This window comes from Cimex lectularius, unplaced genomic scaffold (assembly GCF_000648675.2).
Source record: "Cimex lectularius strain Harlan isolate CLEC.00 unplaced genomic scaffold, Clec_2.1 scaffold100, whole genome shotgun sequence".
Taxonomy (NCBI): Eukaryota; Metazoa; Arthropoda; class Insecta; order Hemiptera; family Cimicidae; genus Cimex; species Cimex lectularius.
This window is the reverse complement of record NW_019392663.1, coordinates 331,581-351,700: the sequence shown is the minus strand read 5'-3', so window position 1 is coordinate 351,700 and position 20,120 is coordinate 331,581. Positions and strand designations below refer to the sequence as shown.

The 20,120-nt window shown below is 34.7% G+C and overlaps 1 protein-coding gene across 1 annotated transcript; it reads right to left on the bottom strand.

The window, feature by feature from the left end:
• Positions 1–2,036: 2,036 nt before the first annotated feature.
• On the bottom strand, positions 2,037–16,956 carry LOC106673101. Its single transcript, XM_014405071.2, has 6 exons — positions 16,808–16,956; positions 5,912–6,247; positions 5,315–5,646; positions 3,772–3,959; positions 2,861–3,066; positions 2,037–2,564 (listed from the first exon to the last, which is right to left on the bottom strand). The coding sequence occupies exons 1-6, from the start codon at positions 16,822–16,824 to the stop codon at positions 2,171–2,173; spliced, it is 1,473 nt and encodes a 490-aa protein (XP_014260557.1). The 5' UTR covers positions 16,825–16,956; the 3' UTR covers positions 2,037–2,170.
• Between the last annotated feature and the right edge of the window lie 3,164 nt (positions 16,957–20,120).

The window sequence follows — 20,120 nt, the reverse complement described above, 5'->3', positions numbered from 1 at the left end:
GCCTCTTCTCCTTGTCAAAAATATCGCAGTACCTATAAATCTTGATATTTTTTAAAATTTATTACTAATGGGAGGTTGAATTAAACTGAAGTTAAGGTCTTTTATGCTGGCTGAAGAACATTTTTTTATGTTTGTAGGTAATTAAGTTGTCAAGTGAAATTTTATTTGTAATTTGCCCTGGCTGATAAAAATGCAAGAAAAAACATGATGAAAAGAATGTGGAAGTATCGTTGGGCCGGATTGTCAGAGAATTGCTCACACATCAAGAGCACTGTCGCACTCCAACACCCGGCAGGTGGCCCTCGAATAATCTGACTCATAGAAGAAGGGTAATTTTCACCTGACTAAGAATAGGCCATGCGGGGTTGACTCACGGACACTTTTGAGCCAATGCTTGATCATGAATGGCATGAAGAGAAAAATCGCTTGATGTGTACCAGTTAACTGATAGGTGCCGTTTCCTGACTCTGTATAGAGAGTGTATAGGAATGCCACCTCTATTTTCTATTTTTAAAATAAATAGGACTGTTTTGTTACTTAATAGATTTCTCTTTTTTCTTTCTCCTGTGTTTCTTTGTATGTATTAAGATTAAGGTGAATGTGTAGTGTGAGAATGGCGGAATTTTGAATACCCCACCAAACCTCAATTAGGTTAGTTATATAATATGTGTACAGGGTGGTGGAGAATGTCGAGTACTCCACCACCCTAAGTGAATGGTATGAAAATAAAAAAGTATTTAAGAATGAGTGAGAGAGTGAATGAGTTTAATTTTCAAAACTGATTGCATTGAAGGCTGAAATGACCTAGCTGTTGTTATCTCCTAGAACCCAACCTCGATGGCAGTGGACATTGGAATTGCTGGCAGACTGCGAGAAGTGACAGGTTCGACTCTGTACATGTATGCATTTATGTACATTTGTACTTCAATCTTGAATTTGAAAGTCCAAAGTTCAATAAGATTGTATTGAAGGCAAAGGCTTGCAAAAATGTTCAAATAAGCACCATAGCAGAACTACTAAAGCCTGAATGTTGAATGACAGAACTGGAGGATGCCTCCTAACCTATCTCTTAACCTCAACCTGGTATATAAAAAGTCAATTATTATTATTATTATATTACTTATTTTTAATTTTTTATATAAAACAAAACAAGATTTAACGAAGTTTATATTCTTGACCATTAAACATTACAGAGTTCATTAAGATGTAAAATCTTGAAATATATACATAGATAAAACAACTTTGTGTTGAAAAAAAAGTTGCTCACATTTCTGTTTAACTTTGTTTAAAAATAATAATCACAGTGCAGCATAATATCTCATGGTATATACATATAATACAAACAATAAATATTAATTTAAATTTAAAAATAGTTTCACTAAGTTAAAAATTTAATGAAATGAAATAGTAACAAAGGCAAAGAAAAACAGGGTAACTAAAATTACATATTTAGTTTGATCATTTCTGATCATCTGTCAGAAAATCCTAGTTGATTTTTGTTAGTCATGTTTAACCATTTCAATGATATATCAAACAACAATCAAACCTACTAATGAAGATGTTAAAATGCTGGAACACATCTGACCAAATCAGTGAGGATAGGCAGATTAGAATGATTGGCAATGACCAAATGAAATCTCAAAATGTGCAGGTGTACATTGAGATTTGTGATCTTGTCCAGACTAAGTGATCAGAAATGGGTTAACTACATGTTTGTTTATTTGTTATGAGCCTACCAAATTTAAACAGATGGCTGTAATAATATTTTAAAGAACTTATTATTATTTTTGTGAAAAGATTAAAAGAGGAAATAACTACGTACATTTTGGTTTCAATATTCACATAGAAATAATTTTAAATTGGTCCACTTCTATTAATAAAGAAAATTATATATTATGAAAAAGTCTCTCTTTGACCGTATACTGCTCATAGTTTCTTAATTAGTGGGCTTCCTCTGATAATAATCATGACAATAAAATATTATAATTAAAGCAAAAATGCTAAGTTAAAATATAATTTGTATGATACAAGTTGTAGTCAATCTCTATATAATTTAATATATTTAGTATTTTTAAAATTTATTTCAAATAAAAAGCTATAACATAAGCTATGATTTTTTTGGTATATTGAGTAAATCTCTAATTAAAGCTTATAGTTTAAACTCTGGCTTTCATTTTGTGATTTCTTGTGATTTTTTAAATCGTAAAGATAGAAATTTAGCCAATTCCACCGATGGTGGTTGACAAGTGCTTTTTCCAGCTTTCGAAGTGACCAAAGTGTACGTAGGCCGGCATTCGCACTTTCCCATTTTCCAACCACGGCCTTTCCTCTGCCCTTTACCACGGTCGGGCACAACCCATTCCCCTTCGTTGCAAGGGCCCTGGGTATACAGCTGTTGGCACGATTGATCATGCCAAAGAATCAATAAATGGCTTGATCCACAATTATCTTCGGTGGTTCTCAACTCGGAATACTCATTCGATGATAATCCAGTCAAGGTTTTTGATTCAGCACATTTCCCGTTTTCAGAGAACTCTTCAGCTCTATATGTCGGATAAAAGGAACTGAAAATGTAAAAAATCAATAATTAATTACAATTTACTTTAATTAAATAAATAAATAAATAAAACAATTAAAATGGTACTAGTAATAGTACATATATAAACAGTTAGATAATCATTCTTATTCTCATTCTCAATGGAATTGTCCTGAAAAAGACATTCAGTATTTCATTCTTTCACTTTGATTCTCAAATTTATTTTTGTCAGTAATGTAATTGTAAAGGTATAATTTATAAATTAACAATTAATTTTATTAATGCATTATTATGATTTATTAAGAATTTGTTCTTGAAAATTACCTGGTATCAAGTTTTCTACTTTGACATCCACAGACTCCAAGATATGAAATATTGTCCAGAGGTTCGGCTGATGAGTCTTGATAAAGTACCACTTGTCCAGGAGGGCATGGACCCTGAGATCCTACTTTATGACAACCTTTATTGCCTTGGAAATAAAGATTTCCAGCAGAACATGGCAACTGAACACATTTCATCGCAACCTTGCCCTTTAAAAAAATTAATTAATTTTTTTTTTTTNATATGTGTTCAAATTGGGGGTTATCGGGAAAAAAGGGCCAGAGGCGACGGTGGGAATCGAACCCACGACGCGGCGTGAGAGTCTCTCATGCTAACCACTCGGCTACCGCGGTCCGAAAAAAATTAATTTCTTTAAGGAAAAGTAGGCCACCTTTATTTTAAAATTCTCAATTCAGTTTGCAATAGATTACAATTTTTGGTCTTACAGTAATTAATGACAATGTACAATTTCACAACCATTGAAATCATGGCATGGAAAAGCAAAACTTATCTACAATTTAATTTCACAAAATTAGTTCAAATTATGTCTCAAACGTTGTTTTATTTATAGAGGTTAAACACTTGTCTATCATCTGCCCTGATTGTCCTAGTGATGACAAATATTTAACAATTGTTAAAAACAAATTACTACTGTAGTACTACACTTTGAAATTAGCCAAAAGGCCGAGAAGTGACTACTGTAGTACTCTCTCCATCTTTACTACGCATTTAATTCTCCTCGAATTTTGTTCATATTGAAAGTGAGAAAGATTGCACATGTGAATTAATCAAAAACTCCATATTAAAGAGGTGACCCATCACACATTATACAAATTTTGTCAAACAAGGCGAGTGTTATATTAAAAATTTAAGATTTGATTATTTAACATGATCGCTATTTATAAATTATTTACCTCGTAACTTATTTCTAGCATTTTACCAGGTGCACATGGGCCGCGAGTAAATGGCTTGTAGCAATTTCCATCTTCCTCCCAAAGTATATGTCCTTCCTTACAAGCACACCTTCCATACAGAGTTTTAGGGTCGCTTTTAGATCTGCCCAGAACAAAATGATGTCCTTGTTTACATGGACCATTCGAACCTAAAAAAATATTTAATTAACGAAGGTGTTCCAATTAAAATATTATAAATATCAACTGAAGTGGTCACAATAAATAATTCAAATTTGTTGTTATAATTAGGGACCAGATTGATATGTTAAATAAAATATGCACAAAAATATGTATTTATTTTTTGAACAAATATGGAACTAAAAAGAGAAATATGTAACAAAAAATAGTTATATATATTTCCAAGCGAAGTCTATAATTTACTATTATTAGTTGAATAATGTGTAAAAAAGAAGAATATATCAAGGTAATAAAATAGAAAGGAAACTTATTTTTCAAGTTTATTTGAAATAATGATCATTTTTAAATTTTTGTAAATAACAAAGTATCCTTCTAGTGCTAAAAATTTCTTTAAAATAAAGAGATCAAATAATAATTTAAAACTTTAATCGTCCAAATTATTTGAAATAATTTACATTTTTTAAATTTTTGAAAGTAAAATTATGTCGATCTGGTGGAACTAATTTAAAAAACATTCCACATCTGCGGACATAATGGGGGCCCAATCAAAGGTTGCAATTACATTTGGAGTAAGAGGTATTTATTTTTTGCTATTTTCCCCAATCAAAATAAAAGCAATTTTTCTTGATTTGTCTAGTCCGGGATTTCTTTTAGCACATCCGTAATTTTTAATTTCACTTTATCCCCTGTCCTTCCACCAATATCTTACAAATTTTGGAAGGTGTCGTTTATTGTAGCAATGCTGTCTTAGAGTGAGACGTACTGAGTTTCCAGTCGCATTAATGTGCTTGCCAAAAAATGTAATATTGGAAGAAATGAAAGCTAATTTTGCACATGTCCATCCATAATTTCTTTTGCCTTTTCTATGGGTACAGAATTTTCTTTGAATTTTGCAATGATGTCCTTAATGTTTGAAAAAATTTTCATGGTGGCTTCTACCCAACTCATTATGACAGGCTGTGGTGGAAGCGATAAATCTAGATAGCTCTTAATTTACTCAGTGGATTAAAGAAATCCTTTTTTGGTTGATCATCTGAACATCTGAAAATCACTTTTCTTGATTTTTTTTTTTTTAAACATCTTGAAATCTTTAGTTCACTAAAACGTTTTTTATTTTTTGCTCATTTTTTAAAACTTCAATAATTTTGTTTTCTTTTATTAAATGTGCCAAAATTTATGTAATTATATGGATTTTTTACCCATTAAAATAATGTATCATATCAAGTAATATTTTACCTTAATTTATATATTTTGGCCCATATTTATTAAAAGAAACAACAAAATTATTGAAAATTAAGGTGAAATATTTAATTATACATAAAATCTTCCAAATAAAACTCGTGTAAAATAGATTTGTTGCTATTACCTATAGGGTAGCATAGACCATTTTCTGGATAATATTCCTTTAGGGTTTTTTCACATCCGCATGTACCTCCTGGAAGAAATATTTGTCCCTTTTTGCAAGGGCCTTGAATGAAGTGTTCATAGCAAGTAGAGCTTTGATTCCAAAAGTAATGTAACATCGTTGAATTGTCACATAAACATTGACCCAAATTTTCCTTGGAAAACAAGAGTAAACCATCAGAGCAGGGTCCTTTTGTGAATTCGGGATAACATTTTCCATCCTTGGGCCAGTATACAGTGCCTGCTTCACAGTTTTCAATTTGAAAACAAGCTCCCCACCTATGCCGTTGTATGCTGTGAACAAAACACTGTTAAATCAATAATTGCAAATATGTAAAGGGCAATTTGAATTAAATTGTTACAATAGCAATTATTCAAATTTTTCTTTTGAAATTTCTTTTCTATGTATACAATAAAGTTAGGAATGAGATAAGTAATTCGAATCATTATTTAAGTTGATAAATTATTTTAACTCAATTTTTTGTAACTCAATAAAATTAGATGTATGGTTATTTATATATTATATATATATTTATATATGATTATTTTGTCTCCTGACCTCCTAGAAGTTGTAGTGACTGGAGCAAAATATTCATTGTCTTGACAAGGTCCCTTTGTAAATATTTTGTGACATATTGCATCACGTGGACTTTGCGCCGTTCCTGGTGGACATTGACATTCGGCTTTACCGCCCTTTCCCGGTACCAGTTCCATAGTTTCTGAGCATGGATATCCTTTTTGGAAAATTTTGTAACACTTTTCATCTTCCGGCCAATAAAGTAGTTGCCAACCGTTTGGCTTCAAAGCGCACGGATTTTGCGTTGGATCACCCCATGGTGGGACCAACACGGTGCTACTGACGGTAGCTGCACTTAACAAAAATAGAAAATTGAACCTGAAATGAAAAAAAAAATCATCTATTATTAGAAAATAAATTGGCAAATGGGTTTATTTATTTTGTATATATGTATGCATAATTAATTAATCTTATTTATAATTTTTTTATTTATTAGTCAAATCCCAAATATTATTTTTGTTTTCAAATATTGGTATCTAAATTATACTCTGTTATTTTTATTATTTTATTATTGTCAATGTTTAATATTTCAATGTTTTTCGTATTTTAAATGTTCTTTGTCTTTCTTGTAATTATTGTAATAAAATGGGCCTTGCCTGTAAATAAAAAAATAAAAAAATGCACAAGGCAACATCAACAGCTTCACAAAATGATACTGTATTAACAGATTGTCCTTTAAAAACACATATGATGAATAGTGGATGAAATGTGGAAAATGGATAAAAATCAATTTGGGCAATAATAAATTTATCCATAGAAAAAAAAATTCGATAAGTCAAATAAAATAGTTTTTAACTTGTTTTAATTATGAGATATTTTGTTTTAGCATGCAAGGTATGTTAAATAGCATGATCATGTCCAATGATCAATTTCCCACTGATGCCTGTCATGTGAGTGTATTTCACAAATTCAGAATATATTATTGTTATTATTATTATTTTTTTTTAGTTGTCCTTTTTAGATGCTTATAAAATGTCTGGTCTTGTGTCTTTAAGTTTGAAGATTTTTTGTGCTTTGTTTCTGACAGTTATTGTGGTTGTTTAATGGATCCGTAAGCTTTATTGTGTTGTATTTCATTTTTTTTTTGCATCATAGAAAATTTAATCTTGCCTGAATTGTCTAAGGTTTGTTTGATCTTCCTTCAATGCCACTAAATGGACTATTTTCTTGTGACTTTCTTTTATTTTAACACCAGTTCGCTTGATGTCGTTTTTTCTTGCACTCAAAATTATAAATATTTTGCTGACCCTTTAACCCACTTTATAAATATGAGTTTCATCAAAGGCTACTTTTAAAATGTGCTTAAAAATGCCTAGTAATTTCTGTGTATAAAGGGTTAGGTGATAAATTTTTTTTTTAGTAACTAAATTTCATTTGTCCCATTATTTTTAAAATTATTTAGAGATCGTGATATGCAGTCTGGTGTGATGTAGGTTTAGAAAAACATTTTCTTTATCGTGCCAACGTTTTCATGTTTATTGAGATCATCTTCAGGGACTAGGATTTATAAGCATTGTTTAATTTATACAAATACATATAAGATATGAATGTGAATTTATACAATGTGTAATGAATTTGTACAATTTACACAATATAGAAATTTTAGGTGTAATCAAAGTATTTGTGTACTCAAAGTCTGTGTTTTCTGTGTAGATGTATCATTGTCGTTTTTCTAAATCTACATCACACCAGACCGTATCTCACGATCTCTAAATAATTATTAATTAATGGTCACTAAACACCACACATTTTTAAAATATTCAGGTGTGTTTTCAAAAATAAAATGTAATGTTTTTTGGCCAAAAACCATGTATCATTTTTAATTCTCAATGGCTACAGAGAAGGAATAACCATAATATATATGTTGACAAAAATAGTTATGTTTGAAAATAAAGAAGTGGTTAAGACAGTCACGACTGAACTTACAAGGACTTGATATTATCTCTCACAATATCCTCATTGATAAATTATACTTAAATGAAATCAGAGGGAGGTCATTAGACTTTTGTATTAGTTTTCTAAAAGGTAAAGTGGCCAGTACACATTTGTGGACCGAATTGGAGAACATGGGGTTCCCCAAGGGTCTCTACTGGGTCCTAGTCCAACAGTGTGGAGGGAATCATTAGAAAAACTGAGAAGAGTGATAGGATTCTGAGTATAGAGGTCACTGATATCTGAGAAATCTTCATAACATGGTTATATTAAATGATGACACCATTTGTAGGTAATGAAATGAGGAGACAGATACAGCTATATAAAGAAAACCCAGGGAAAGGAATTGAATCTATGACAGGCAATGACTCCATAGGAGAAGATCGAGTCGATCAACCAGAACTTAGAAACTAGGAAAGTACAATAAGCTGGTTGCAGTATTTGGGGAACAAAAAACCACGACTTCCTAGTATCCATATTCATCAACATCATTAACTGGGAGGCAGACATCACTGCACCTTGAGTGGAAGGTATACCGCTCTGGTGCATTTTTAGATGTTAAGCACACCTTTGGTCGATTGGGGCAACCAGGCTTGCTCTGGAAACTCAAGAAACAAAAACCATTCATTTATTACCTAGTCCTAAGATCCTATCTGTCCTCGACTATGTAGAAGCGGGTGTTCTGCAAGGCAGCATCTTTGGTCCAATTCTCTATTCAATACATTCCGACAACCCCTTATATGCAGATCCCCTCCTTTCGTTCAGACCCAGTGGCCTTCAGAAGCCTCCTGGACCATCTATGTTCAGGAGAATGGTTCAAAAATTGAGGGTCAAATTCAGAAATCAACTCTTAGTGAATAGCTACTAAACTCTGTCTAGGATGGGACTTTAAACCGATAAAAGATTTACTCGGATTGCCCACACTTGACTAATAATCATTGAAGTGAACAGACGATATAAACTACTCAAAAGAATACTTGACAACAGATCAAAACTCGCATTACAAAACAAACGCCTCTAAGAAAAAAACAGCATAATTATAAAATTTTACAAAATCAATAATTAGACCAGTCTTTTCATCAGGTACTTTTTAGAAATACAGAGCAATCAAAAGTGAAACTCGACGCCCTTCTGTCATGTCATACGCGAAAGAAAACGTGAAAAGGAAGTTAAGAACTTTTAACTTTTGTCCATATTAAAATTTGAATTGATAAAACCACTTAGCAGAATTAATCGTAGTCATTGTCAACGTTCGTTATTAATTGTGTAATTGTAATCGTTGCATCAAGCAGGGGTGAAAACGGCTTGAACAATCCTCGACACGGCAATATTATTTTCGTCCTGTTTTTAGTGTTTACGCCCAACTTTGCATAACGTTTTCCTTCCATGCAGTAATAACTAATTAATTAGAAATCTCGATTCTATTCTGTGATTACCCCGTAGCGAGACAAATGCTTTCTCCACATTTTTTCTTCAAACAATGCCGTTTTTCAAGCCATATTTTCACGCCGGAATGTTGGCAAGGTATATGTACCTATATAATAGCTTAGAAGGAAAGGACGTGGGATCATTGATTTTAATGTTTTTCGGTCGAAAAATATTAGACACGGGTCATATATTGCATTTCAATAGGCAGCTTATGTAATTATGATCCGAGCGAGATTAGCATTGTGACCGATCGACGTAGCAAATTAGATTTTTTTTAAAGCAAAAACCAAAGATGATATTCATTTTTCGCACCCTAAAATAATTCTGGATACAAATTTTTGGGAAAATCAACAAATGAATTTTTCTTTCCAAATTTTCCTCTTCCTGTCTGCGATTTTTGTTCGAAAATCGCGAAAATAGTGATAATTTTGTAACGACTCAACCGATCGGCAGGAAACATTACAAAGATTTAGACCCTTATAAACTACATTTAATGACAAAACTGGCTTCGGTAAATAAATCAGAATCGGAGATATAAAATAAAATGTTTCGGGAGTTTTATTGTGTGTCGTCCTGATTTTTCTAACTTATAATAAACTAAAATGTAACCATTGTTGATATAATCTGAAAGAGAGAAATTGAGCTTATAAGGGTTGTAATAACGTCGTATTTGGATATAATCCAGAGGAGTTAAGAATTTTTATGTGGAATCTTAAAGGGTGCTTAAAGCAATTCAAAACTGATTTTTTCAAAATTATTATTATTATTTTTTTATTTTTTTTTGTGGCTTACTTTACTGAAGAACGACTTTTCGTTTTTAGTAACCTTTTATACAGGGTGAATTGCTACTCGTGCTACAAACTTCTCCAGTAGATTCTTCACCCTAAAATGAACAAAAAAGTTCATATTGTCCATGGTCCNGTTGAGAATCGGACCATGGACAATATGAACTTTTTTGTTCATTTTAGGGTGAAGAATCTACTGGAGAAGTTTGTAGCACGAGTAGCAATTCACCCTGTATATCTAATGTCATTTGATACATTTATTACTTTTACGAGGGTTCGCAACAGCAGAGGTCATATAAACTATCAGGGTGACGGTGTTTTTGAAAAAAAGGCCATTTGTAAATATGTCGGGTTGGAATGCAGGGCCGCTGGATTCGAACCCGGGACCTTTACCTTACAGTGATGAGCGCCGTGTCAACGCCTAAACCGTTGCGGCCCCCGATACGATTATTATAATATTATATTATTATTCCTGCTGATTATTATTTTATCCTTAACAGCCAATATCACACAGTTCAATACGAACTAGTGAAAGTTTTATTAGATAGGATGAGTTTTTAGTTTTTTGCCGAAAGAAAAAAAATTGTTTAATTATTTCTATAATAAGTACTTATCGTTAATTAAGTCTCTTTCTATTTTGCAAGGTGAAAACAGTTTAAAAAAACTATCTAAAGTTTGAAGATAAACTCAAAGCACCGACATTTTTACCAAAACAAACAACTTTACTAAAATGTCGACATCGGAGATAAAAATAAAAACATTTCGGGAGTTTTTGTTGATGTCCTTATTTTTCTAACTTATAATAAATTAAAATCTAAATATTGTTGATATAGACTGAAGAAGAGAAATTCATATTTTTATATATAATTATTCAGAAATCGTGAGATGCGGTCTGGTGTGATGTAGGTTTCAGAACAACATTTTCTTTATCGTGCCAACGTTTCGATCTTTATTGAGATCATCTTCAGGGGAGATTATCGATTAACGGTCACTAATAACCACACATTTTTAAATATAGTTACTGATGGTACGCAATATGTGTCATAATCTGCCTTAAACAGAATCTTAATGAGGGCGGTATAGAAAAACAGAAACCGTCTATGCAGGGGATAATTTGGGCATGGCCCCATGAGGCATTCCTACCATAATTTACATATAAAACAAAACAATTCCGGACGGCTGACAAAGAATGTGTCTGTACCACCATGGAAATCCCCCGAGGCCTCTCCGGGGTTGAACGCTCTCAACCACCCTCACTTGATTGCTACTTCATCTCAAATTTAAAAAAAATCAGTTAGAATGATAGATTGTAAAATAGTTCCATAGCGTTTTTCAATAATCCGATTTTATCTCTCTTGTGTTTTGAAGTAATGTTTATTAAAATAAACAATATTATTTACACACTCAGAAAAATATGTTTCTATTCGTCAGTTTCGTTCGAGATGTATCGTTACAAGGTGTTCTGCTAATTTAAACTGGAGGAAAAGTAATGCATTTAATGCTTTTTTTTTATTACCGCAAATGGAAAACTGCTGTGATGATGGCGCTTTGAGAAGGCACCGCCCGTAAGTGGTTTGCTCCGTTCAGAAGCGGAAATTTTGAATTGGAAGATTCTATGTCCACCCTTGAAGCGTTGATGATGATCAAATTCAAGCTTTTGTGTGAAATAACAATACACGAAATCGCAGAGACACTTAGCATATCTTATACAAGCGTTTCAACCTATCTGAAAGCAGCTGGTTATGTTTTTCGAATGGGTTCCTCACATGTCGATTCAAATTTTTCCTCGTTATGGTTTACGAAACATGGCGTGATGAAATAAAACATCATAATCTCTCTCTCTCTCTCTCTCTCTCTCTCTCTCTCACTCTCTCTCTCTCCTCGCCCATGAGGCCTACATTGCGTGTAAAATACAACATCATCATCTCATAGACAGAGGAGCAATTTCCTGGGCGTGATCTCCATCTGCAATTCCCTCCTACGTTGCAATGTAAACCTATTTATAAAAAAATTCAGGGGATGAAAAGTGGGTCTCATCGACTCACTGTTAACAACTGCAAAAGCCGAATTACATCTTAAGAAAGTAATCTGTATTTGGTGGGATTAGAAAGTGGTGTTTTATTATGATGAGCTTCTTCTGCCCAAACAAACCGTCTGTTATACCGTACATTGCACACATTCGGAGAAAGTCAACAATTGACCAAAACCGACCGATTGGCTAATCGCAAGGGGGAATGCTTTCCATCCGGATAACCTTAATTTGCCTGACTTTGCCCCTATAGATTTTCACTTATTCCGAACTCTGCAAAACTCTATTAATGGGAAATTTACTCCAATTAATACCACAGAATACACAAAGTACAGGGAGGATGAAATAACAAAATTTCAAGATGACAAAGTGGAACAAAATGGTCCATATACCATGTTGTTATATCAATAATTCTGCAACAAATTATCAATTTAATTGATTAAATTTGTTTACAAGTATCTAAAATTTTCATTGGAGTTATAATCAAAAAATGCTACGGACTTTACGACTCGGCCGTTCCTAGCATGCACATCCTTCCCATGAGAAAGCAATCTTTGGGTTGGCCTACAGTGACCTAATCTTACGTGTATCAAAACCACTTCCTCTTTACGGGATGTTGCAGAACTATTTTTTTTTAACCATGTCCCTTATTTATTGTGGTTAATTTCACGCAATGTAAGATGTAATGTTCGGAATGTGTAATGTACTGCGCCCTTTGAGAGCTATTGCACCATCTGTTCTGTACCTATAGCTCACCGGTGAGTCCTAGTTCTGCAAGAAACCTGATTAGTAGTTTCAGTAGTTGAATTTCTTCTATGGTTAAAAACACACTTCCTCCACAAATCAATTACTCCTGCGGGCAAATGTGGCGACAGTTTGTTAGTAGGTGTGAGTGTATCATCTGCTTCTTTCCAGAATCTGCACGTGCCTGTTGGATTATACTTCTTCAAATGTCCATTTGTCAGTCTATAGTGTCCTGTTGTCATGTCAGCATTGGAAGTTTTTTCCTGCTTCCTTTGATGCATTCTGTTGTTTCTTTCCTTCCAAAATGTACTAGAAAGTTCTTGGATTGTTTATCTCCAATGAGTGAATTCCACTGTTGCCTCATTTTCATTTTGTTTAACATACTCCTTAAAAGTGTACAATGGCTCAGGATGTGTCAGCAGTATAGCAGTTCCTTGTCCTTGCAATGGTGTCCGCTATCTCGTTGCTCCCTACTCACACACGTCCTCGGACCCTGCGGAGAATGACTTCGTTTTACAACTTCACGCCATATGTGGGGATGTCTTCGTCAAGTCAATCCGCCTTTCTTGACGGTTAACACAAATTCTTAGCTCGAAGTTCCCCTTAGGAAATTGCTTCCATAATTATGGTATTAAGTGAAAATTTGGTTTTGTATCGCCAACAGGGCGCCTAAAGAATCCGTGCATAGTTTACGAGTGAAAGTGAATATAATATTTGGTCGTTTATTAATTGCTATGAGCTCAGAGGTGTCTGTATTTCCCTAGACTCCCATTTTAAGCTACTACGCCTCAGTTGTTGTAAGCAGGTTCAAACCGGTCCGTAAATTCTAACCGTTGATTTATTCAGATGCCGCAAAAACATGCATCTATATAATATTGAAAAAAAAGATAAATAAAGCTTCAGGTTGTACCTAAATCTACCAAAGTCCGGCATAAAGGATGAAAGGATATATAAATTCAGTCATTTTTCTTTACATACAAGTACAAAGATATTCTGAACAAATAATTTTCTTATTTTATCCAACTTTTACTGACTGACCCTTTGTAAGACTAGATAATATGATGTTTTTGTCTTATTTTCTACCCTATTGTTCTCATGTAATTTATACGAAACGAACAACGATGTTTTTTTTAATACAGGGACTAGACACTGAATACATAAACAACATGACAAAGGGTGCAAGTTTATGTTACATGTTCAGGTAAAACTTCTTTAAAAGAATAATTTTGTCGTTTCTATCGAATGTCTTTACTAAAATTAAATCCTGCTTGTAATAAAGTTTCTTTAAACGTAAAGAGGAAACGTACGTTTCTTTAAAGTAAAGAGGAAAATTCTTCAGACAATTTAAGAAAATAATTGCCTAAGAAAATCAACTAGACAGAAAGAAAAGGCGGAAGTTGTATTTAATGTCAAACCCTGTTTGAATCAAACGTCTTGAAAAATCTTAAATGGCCTGAAATCAAGAAAAGGAAATAGCTGTTGAAGCACAATTAGAATGAATTGAAACACCGGCCAATTTTCACTTCGTGCTCATCGACTAACAGAATTCTACCAAAAAATTACAAATAATCAGATTCTTTAAGGAAAAGATGGTTTTTCAAATTATTTCATCGGCAAAGACATGTGTAATAACTTAATAAATCCATTAGATTTCGTGGTCCGATTGACCAAATAACCTCTTTCAATTAATTAATTTTTTTTACAAGGGTTAGCCGCAACATCAGAGGTATCAACCCTCGGGGTGAAAAAAAGCCCATTTGTATGTCGGGTTGGAATTCAGGGCTGCTGGATTCGAACCCGGGACCTTTACCGTACAGTGATGAGTGCCGTGTCAACGCCTTACCGACGCCCCCTAATTAATCTTTATGTAAGGTATTGGTTGATATGTTACAACGTTATAGTTAAAAAATCAAAATAAACGCGAGTAGTTATCAATAAATCATTATCACACACGTTAAAGGTGTTTCCACAACAACCCTCCCCTTCAGATTACACCCCTGAGAGAATTTAATGTCGCAGTTTTAAAATTATCTCATCGCTCAAGTTCGCAGCGACTTTAAAAGGCAAAGTGTAAGAATAAACTTCATATTTATGGAAAGTTAAAAGCTCACAATAGCCAAAATCACGCAGTTCCATACGATATAAATAGTGAATGCTTTTTGCATGGTGACCGAGGGGACGTAGCAAATTAAAAAAAAATTAAATTAAATTAACAAAGTTGATATTCGTTTTTGCACCCTAAAACAACCTAGGGTACAAAGTTTGAGTAAAAAAATATTATTTTCCTTCGAAATTTTTGGCTCGTTAAATTTTTGTTCGAAAAATCACAAAAATAGTGATAAAAATCGATAGGCAAGAAACTTTAGACGGGTTTAGACCTCTATAAACAACACGTAATGACACAAAATGGCCTCAGTAAATAAATCTGAATAGGAGATATAATATAAAACGTTTCGGAAATTTTTGTTGGTCATTTTTATATCTCTCAATTATAATTAAGGGTTGTATTATGTCGAATTTGGATATAATCCAGAGGAGTTATGAATTTTTATGTGGAACCTTAAAGGGTGCTTAAAACAATTCAAAACTGATTTTTTCCAAATTATTACTATTTTTTTTGCTCACTTTACTGAGGAACGACTTTTCGTTTTAGTAACCTTTTATATATCTAATGTCATTTGATACAATTTTTTTTTACGAGGGTTCGCAACAACAGAGGTCATATAAACTATCAGGGTGACGGTGTTTTTGAAAAAAAGCCCATTTGTAAGTATGTCGGGTTGGAATGCAGGGACGCTGGATTCGAACCCGGGACCTTTACCTTACAGTGATGAGCGCCGTGTCATTCCTAAACCGTTGCGGCCCCCGATACAATTATTATAATATTATATTATTATTCCTGCTGATTATTATCTTATCCTTAACAGCCAATATCACACAGTTCAATACGAACTAAGTTTTTCGCCGAAAGAAAAAAAAATTTAATTATTTCTATAATAAGTACTTATCGTTAATTAAGTCTCTTTCTATTTTGCAAGGTGAAAATAGTTTAAAAAAACTATTTAAAGTTTGAAGGTAAACTCAAAGCACCGAAATTTGTACAAAAACAAACAACTTTACTAAAATGTCGATATCGGAGATTTAAAATAAAACGTTCGGGAGTTTTTTTTGATGTCGACCTTATTTTTCTAACTTATATTAAACCAAGATGTAACCATTGTTGATATAAGTGAAAAGTAGAGAAATTAAGCTTTTTAAGGGCTGTAACGTCGTTGAATTTGGATAATATCCAGAGAAGTTAAGAATTTTTAAGTAGAATTTCGGACATCTAAACCCCCCAAGTACCAAATCAAGCCCCAACTTTTTGTTTTCTTATAATAACTTATAATAAATTAAATTGTAACTATTGTTGATATAAGCTGAAAGAAGAGAAATTAAGTTTTATACGGGTTGTAATAACGTCGTATTTGTATATAATCCAGAGGAGTTATGAATTTTTATGTGGAAATTTAAAGTGCTTAAAACAGTTAAAAACTTTTTTATTATTTTTTTTTGCTTACTTTACTGAGGACCGACTTTTCATTTTAGTAACCTTTGCCATTTGATATAATTATTGTAATATTATATTATTATTATTATTATTATTCCTGCTGATTATTATCTTATCCTTAACAGCCAGTATCACACAGTTCAATACGAACTAGTGAAAGTTTTATCAGATAGGATGAGTTTTTAGTTTTTTGCCGAAAGAAAAAAAAAGTTTAATTATTTCTATAACGAGTACTTATCGTTAATTAAGTCTCTTTCTATTTTGCAAGGTGCAAATAATTTAAAAAAAAACTATCTAAAGTTTGAAGACAAACTCAAACTACCGAAAATTGTACAAAAACAAACAACTTTACTAAAATGTCGACAAGGACTGTCATCATTGAAAATTGTAAACAAAGCATTTTTACATACACGTAGAAGTAATCCATTGTATGAGGTCCGAGGAGTGATATCCGCGTCGTTTCCAGACGTACCGACGACTGAAGACGAGAATGGAAAAGTGGCTGGTACTTGCCACTTCTTCTGTGTCAAGGTCGATCCCACTATCACCACTCTCTCGGCTTCCGTTTTGATCCCTCTTTGAGGAAATGTGGATTAGTGAGTCATGTAGAAGTGGGAGATGAAATCAACGACTATCCTCTTGGCATACGTCTTTTTTAATTTTCCTTCAAATCGAACTAAAACAGATCATGTGTATATATCGATTTCAAATTACTTGCCAAAAGTACTGACTCTGGTCTCCCTTTTCCACTGCGACCTAATAGGTCAGTCGTGGAATTGACCTTTCTCAATATCCATATCCTGAAGGTAGTTACACACTTTCTGGGGTGCTTCTTCGCTATTTCTCTAGGCCCTGTTTTTTTCAATTAAGCAGATCGGTATTTTTCCTAATTCATGCTTGCTAAGATCAAGGTTTATTTTTGTTTTCCTGATGGGATGTTAGACAACGTCTGATCAGCTAATAGTCATTTATTTCTCCACTCATTTATTCAGTTACGCTTTTAGAATGTTTTGGGTTGTGATTTGCGGCTCTGGTTCAAAGGGTGAGATGGTCCTGTTTTTGCCATTTTTCCAGGCTTTTTGTTGCCTTCAATCCCTCCATGTCCGGTTACCTGATTTCGATACCCTAAGGTCTGGAGATACGTCAGGCATTTCTAGACCAACTTTGGGTTGAAAGTCTGAGAATCTATCTCAGCTTTTAGAATAATTTGGGGTTCAGGTCCAAAGGATGTGAGACCTGTATGCTAGTTTGAGTTGGTTCCTTTCAACCCCTTCTTGTCCTGGCATCTACATCAGAGCTACCCGATTTCGTTTTCCCAAGAGTTGGAGATATGTTATGCATTCCCAGAATTTTGAGTTGAAGGTTGAGGATTCTAAAGCCTTCAGTACTGCTTGGCTGTAAGCCAATATATGTTGCACATTTTTAGCAAACTTTGGGGCATGCTGATTTGCGGTTATGGTCCAAAGGATGTGAGACTGCAAAGGATTGGAAGGATTCTTATCAGAAGGACCCTTGCTTGGACTTTTGCTAGGATAGGTAGGTGGTTAAGTTTATGGGGCTTTGTGATCATCTTTATAATGATAAATGAGTATGAATTTCCGTAGTAATGGAAGTCGAGTAGTTCTTTGCACATCATATAAAGGTAAGTTAGGAAGAGCTACACCTGCTGCACGCATTCGTGGGACGCCATAGGCCTAGCCTAGGTGGTCCGATCCTTCGCTTCCCGAAGGGTACCACGCCGGTCATACGCACAACAATGCAAAGCATACTCGAGTCGCCGACTCACTACCCGCTTCCATCTGCTTATTTACGCATTCGAGGGACTGTAGCATGATCATTGCGTCCTCAACGCTTACATGCTGTCGTCCGGTCGCAACGTCTCCCGTGAGGCCAGGGGGTACTACGTTGGCCATACGCAAGCTTCACGAAGGTCACAAATAGAAGACAGACTCTGTCTAAGTTCCCGCCAGGGGCGTCACCACGCACCACCACGAAACCTTTCCCAGTGTGACTAGGGCTGGTTTTTGGAAACTGTTCAGTCACCCCGTGGTACAGATGGCCATACACCCTCCCCTGTCTTTGCAGACAGGATATAGTGCACTGGCCCTCGTGTGACTCTGCTAAGGCACCCACCCTCAGGCCGACACAAGTACAGCTTGTGCTTTAGAGAGGTTGCCACGCCCTCTGGGCTGCACCTTTATTTTGTGCCCGTCACAGGATAGAATGAAGGAGCTCGGATTGTGAAAAAGGGCCGTGGATGAGAACACGAGGTGAGCCGTTTCGGGGTCTCGAGTCTCGAACCACATTAAACCACCCATCGTCGCCGTGGTTCCACATAAAGTGGGCCATGACTCCCAGGGTGGGTGAGACGAGATGGCCGTTCAAAAGCCGAACTAGTGGCCGTATCCCGGCCAGTCGCCTCGGGGGGTGAATCCGAGTCTGCGGAAAATAAATCCCGCAGGTCGGATTGGGATCCTCAATCGCAAACACTCATTCTTCACAATCAGTGCGCTCGTGGTGGGGACCGGTTCCTCAGGTTTTCGCAGTTTCCGTTCAGGTTTCCTGCTACTCTCCGAAGGCCGAATGTCGCTCACACCTGGGCTTGAGAGAGAGCTTGCTTCTTTAAGAAGGTATCTAAGGACTTCTATGGTTATTACGGCGTATCCCCCTAAGTTTAAACAAAAGTCAACGAGCAATCCGGTCAAGAAGTTTGGCTTGGTCAAAATTTGTGACTTTAACCCCTGTCATACTCCTTGTCCATCTGTGTACAATAATAAGACCCTTCTATTAGTTTCAGGGGTATTCTTCCAAACATCTCTAGTAATTTTATTTGGAAAGGTCTGACAAAACTTTTTATAATAATTTCACTTCATCAGGCATTTTGTAGCAATATGCTTTATAACGCTTTTGTTAAGATTTTGTGGTGGCTTTCTCTAAGGGTCCGGCTTTATTCCTTTTTGTTCTAAGAGCTTATGACATCATGTGGATTTATGTATGCAGTGGTGGCAATCCCAGTGTTACTGCCCATTGCTAAAATTAGGCAAGTATGCATTGTCCCTCTAATGTTATGCCAGCCTTTGTAATTTTTTAAATTGATTTTGTGTCATCTTTTCCACCGATTTTAGCTTCCACACTAGAGCTCCATATGTCTTCCAGAGTTACCTTTGTCAGGTTTGTGCCGGTACGTGTGTGTAGTTTATAAGAGTTTAGACCCCTGTAATCAATGTTTTATTACGAAATCTTTGGTCTCATTTATTATGGCCATAGCTTTTTGTATCGTTTTGTTTATGCGACTCTTCCAGGGGAGCTTTTCATCTAGCGTGCCCAGATACATCATCCCGATACTTCATCCCACTGGAGGACTCTCCTCGGATCAGCTTTGAGTTGAAGGTTCTGCTTGGCTCTCATAATGTTTGTGCCATGATTTAGTTCAGTTTTGCAATTACCGAAGAAAAAATTCTCCAAAATTATAAAAATCGAGAATGAATTGATAATAAATTAAGCAGATTGACAATTCATAAACAATCAAGCCTCGGTTTTGGTCGGATCCTTCTACTGAATGACGTGTCACCACTGAGTCATCGACGGTTGGAAACCCGGTCGTTGGAGTTTCCACACTTTCACTTTCTTCTACATCCTATACGAAACCACAGACACAGTTAGGTCATTGAGATCTTTACATCATAGCATTCTATATGAAAACAAAAATGCATTTGTAAAAAA